At 43.4% G+C, this 3,590-nt stretch overlaps 1 protein-coding gene across 1 annotated transcript in view; it reads left to right on the forward strand.

Moving 5' to 3' along the window:
* Ak5 (adenylate kinase 5) overlaps positions 1-3,590 on the forward strand; it is a 170,313-nt gene that overhangs the window by 10,443 nt on the left and 156,280 nt on the right. Inside the window, exons 3-5 of the mRNA XM_005357474.2 lie at positions 784-951; positions 2,045-2,214; positions 2,302-2,415. Coding sequence (XP_005357531.1) covers positions 784-951; positions 2,045-2,214; positions 2,302-2,415 — 452 coding nt within the window. The remainder of the gene's footprint in view (positions 1-783; positions 952-2,044; positions 2,215-2,301; positions 2,416-3,590) is intronic.

Below are 3,590 nucleotides of genomic sequence, written 5' to 3' on the forward strand. Positions count from 1 at the left end.
CACACCTCCTCCAACAGGACACACCTCCTCCAACAGGACACACCTCCTCCAACACAGCCACACTTCCTCCAACAGGACACACCTCCTCTAACAGGACACACCTCCTCCAACACGGCCATGCCTAATCCTTCCCAAACAGTTCATCAGCTGGGTACTAAGCATGCAAAGACAAGCCCATGGGGGTGTTCTTTTCCAAAGCACCACAGCACTAAAGGTTGAGCCCGTAGAATGCAATGACATGGAAAGGTACTATGAGTTCGACATGCGATCTTTGCATCACTGAAGATTCTACCGCCACCGCCCCAGAGTGAGTGCGTGTCTCTATTTGCAGAGTGAACAGAGTATACTCTGCACAGGAACTGAGTCCCTGGGCACCTGGGTGAGGTGAAGTCCTCAAATCCCAGAATATCTAGGCAGAGGCTGTGAAATACAATGAAGCTAAGCCTGAGGAAGTTATCCTTTCTCAGTGCAGGTGGTCCAAGCCAGGCCACCATCTGTGTCAATAAAGTTTTCCTAAAACACTGGCCCCCTCGTTCACTTAGGAGTGGTCTAGGACCAAACCCATGCTACCTTGGCTGTCAAGTATGAGATGGTGTGGTTCTAGAAATCCAGAATGTCGGTTCTCTGCCTCTTTAAGAAAAAAAGTTTGCTGGCCACTAAGGAAGCCTCCCTTCTTCCAGGGATTGGCTAGTTTACACAACTTTTTGTACTAATTGGTCAACTGTGAAGAGTGGTTCGCTCAGCCCTTTTTCCCCTCTTCAAATTGATCTTACTCTTTTGCAGTAATGCCTGAAAATTCCAACTTCCCTTATCGACGTTATGACCGGCTCCCTCCCATCCACCAGTTCTCCATAGAGAGCGACACGGACCTGTCCGAGACAGCAGAGCTGATAGAGGAGTATGAGGTCTTTGACCCAACGAGGCCTCGACCCAAGATCATTCTCGTCATAGGTGCGACTGTGAGCGTCAAACTCTCCACTGCTGCTGGCTTGGTTTGCCTGCTTCCGTTTCAGAGATAACAGCTAGGTGACATAGCTACCAATGTTGAGTTGGGTAGTGACAACAACCAGAAACAAAAGATCAAGGGCTACTAACGAAAATATTTAGAGTAATTTCCAATGAAGTAGAATTATAATTCTATTTAACACCTAGCTCACATTCTTAGATTTCCACTGTAATATTACAGTAATTCTCTATAATGAACTGAAAATAATCCCTTCAAGATTTATGAGCTGGTGGGTTTCTTCATTTAATCATTAATGTAGATAGTCAATTAGATACTTGTTTAAAATGGGTGTTGATGGGGTTTCTGTCCTACCTGGTTCCCGCAGTCGTTAAGTCCCAAAGAAATCACACAGAGAGTCTACATTAGTTATAAACTGATTGGCCCATTAGCTCAGGCTTCTTATTAACTCTTATAACTTATATTAGCCCATTATTCTTGTCTATGTTAGCCACGTGGCTCGGTACCTTATTCAGCAAGGCAGTCACATCTTGCTTCTTCTGTGGCTGGGTCAGGACTGCAGAGGAATGGGCTTCCTTCTTCCTAGAATTCTCCTTTTCTCATTGACCCACCTCTACTTCCTGTCTGGTTGTCCCGCTTATACTTCCTGCCTGGCTACTGGCCAATCAGCATTTATTTAAAATATAATTGGCAGAGTACAGACCATGGTCCCATACCAAATGGAATTTTTTTTTGTCTTTAATTGACAAATCAAACGTTTATTCCCTAGTAACCACAGAAGGAAAAGAAATAATAACATATTGGAAGTATTCCTATTCGTGCAAGCATGGTACCTATAAGTAAAGTCAGTTTCTGTCTTATTGAAAAGCAGATGGAGGAGAAGGGTGCTCTATGCCACCAGAAACTTCTGATTACTATGCAAAAAGAAAAGATAAAGTCATTGTGAGACTTGTGTTGACTGCAAAGATACAAGCCCAATTTCATTTCATAAGAAATAGACACTGAACGTGTTGTAAGTCGTGGTCGTGGAGGGAGCATCTCTTTGCACACGGTCACGGGGTTGCCTGCTTTGAATGGCAGGTGGCCCAGGAAGCGGAAAGGGAACTCAGAGTTTGAAGATTGCCGAGCGGTACGGGTTCCAGTACATTTCAGTGGGAGAATTACTGAGGAAGAAAATCCACAGTGCCAGCAGCAACAGAAAATGGAGTCTGATCGCCAAGATAATCACCAACGGGGAGCTGGCCCCACAGGTATCACTGCATGGGTGTTTTTCCTTGTGCATGAAAATAATCGTCCCTGCCTGGAGTACACTGTCGGTTTTCACCTTTGTGCTATAGGAGACAACAATCACAGAGATAAAGCAGAAACTGATGCAGATACCTGATGAAGAAGGCATTGTCATTGATGGATTCCCAAGAGATGTTGCCCAGGCTCTGTCTTTTGAGGACCAGGTAAGAATATCTCCTGGTATTTATTCATCTCTCTCTTCTCTCTTGTGTGTGCTCCCTTTTCTGTCATCTATCTCTCCATCTCCGTCTGTGTTTATGCTCGTGTGCACACGTTTCTGGGCATAGAACCAAGGACCCTGCATATGGTAGCAAACATTCTGCCACTGAGTGATAGCCTAGCCTTATTTGTATTAATTTATTTAAAAATAAATTTAATGTCCTACTTTTTACTTAAAGTTTTGAGATTAAGCAATAAAGACAAACAATGACTTCTTGGCATTGTTTCTGAATTCTCATCAGAAACAGCCAAACCCATCAATGTGTGTTGGCAAAGGTATTTTCTTTGGCAAATGTTTAAAAATTGAAGGCGCTATCTGCCAAGAAGAAAGATGAGACCTGATAATAGAATTTATTAATTTTATTTAAAAGTATAGATCTTTATAAACTTTATTTCAAAATATTTTTTTAAGATGCCTTTTTATGTTCCATTTCTTTAAAATAAGACTCAGGTGGTAATGTCGAGAGATGGGCCTGGGGTCACCCTACTCCACCGCTGAGGAGGTCAGAAATACTGGGCTTCCTTGTTGATATGGCGTCCAGCTGCCAAAATGTATCCAAATGGGGTAAATTATGCCTTCTTAGCATCTACTGTATCCATCCTAAACAAACACAAAAACTGAAATATAGTGCCTATTAAATCTTTAAAAAGATCCATAACCCAGAGAAGCATCTTCACAGCTCAGAATATGCAGTGGACTTAGACAGAGTGAAGGGAAGAGGGACATACAAAGATGGCTTCCTCCCATACAGGGGAACCGGGAACAGCTCTCCTAGAAAATCCAGTCTCCATCCTCGTTCACAGAATCCCAGCCAGCAGATCCTTCGGAATGGTCTGAAGTCGCTTATGCTTACTGTTCTCCACCACACTTCTGAGACTGGAGAAAATCCGGTATTTCTTCATAAGCTTACATCTCTGCATCCTGGAGTTTCTTGGCCACTTAGGCTGTGCAGCAGTACTGGAAGTTGATGCTGCAGCAGATGCTGCAGGAGTTCAGTGGGTGCAGAGGTGAAAGGTTTATATAAAAGGTCAGAGTTCAGTGGGTGCAGAGGTGAAAGGCTTATATAAAAGGTCAGAGTTCAGTAGGTGCAGAGGTGAAAGGCTTATATACAAGGTCAGA

Source organism: Microtus ochrogaster, chromosome 21 (genome assembly GCF_000317375.1).
Source record: "Microtus ochrogaster isolate Prairie Vole_2 chromosome 21, MicOch1.0, whole genome shotgun sequence".
Lineage (NCBI taxonomy): Eukaryota > Metazoa > Chordata > Mammalia > Rodentia > Cricetidae > Microtus > Microtus ochrogaster.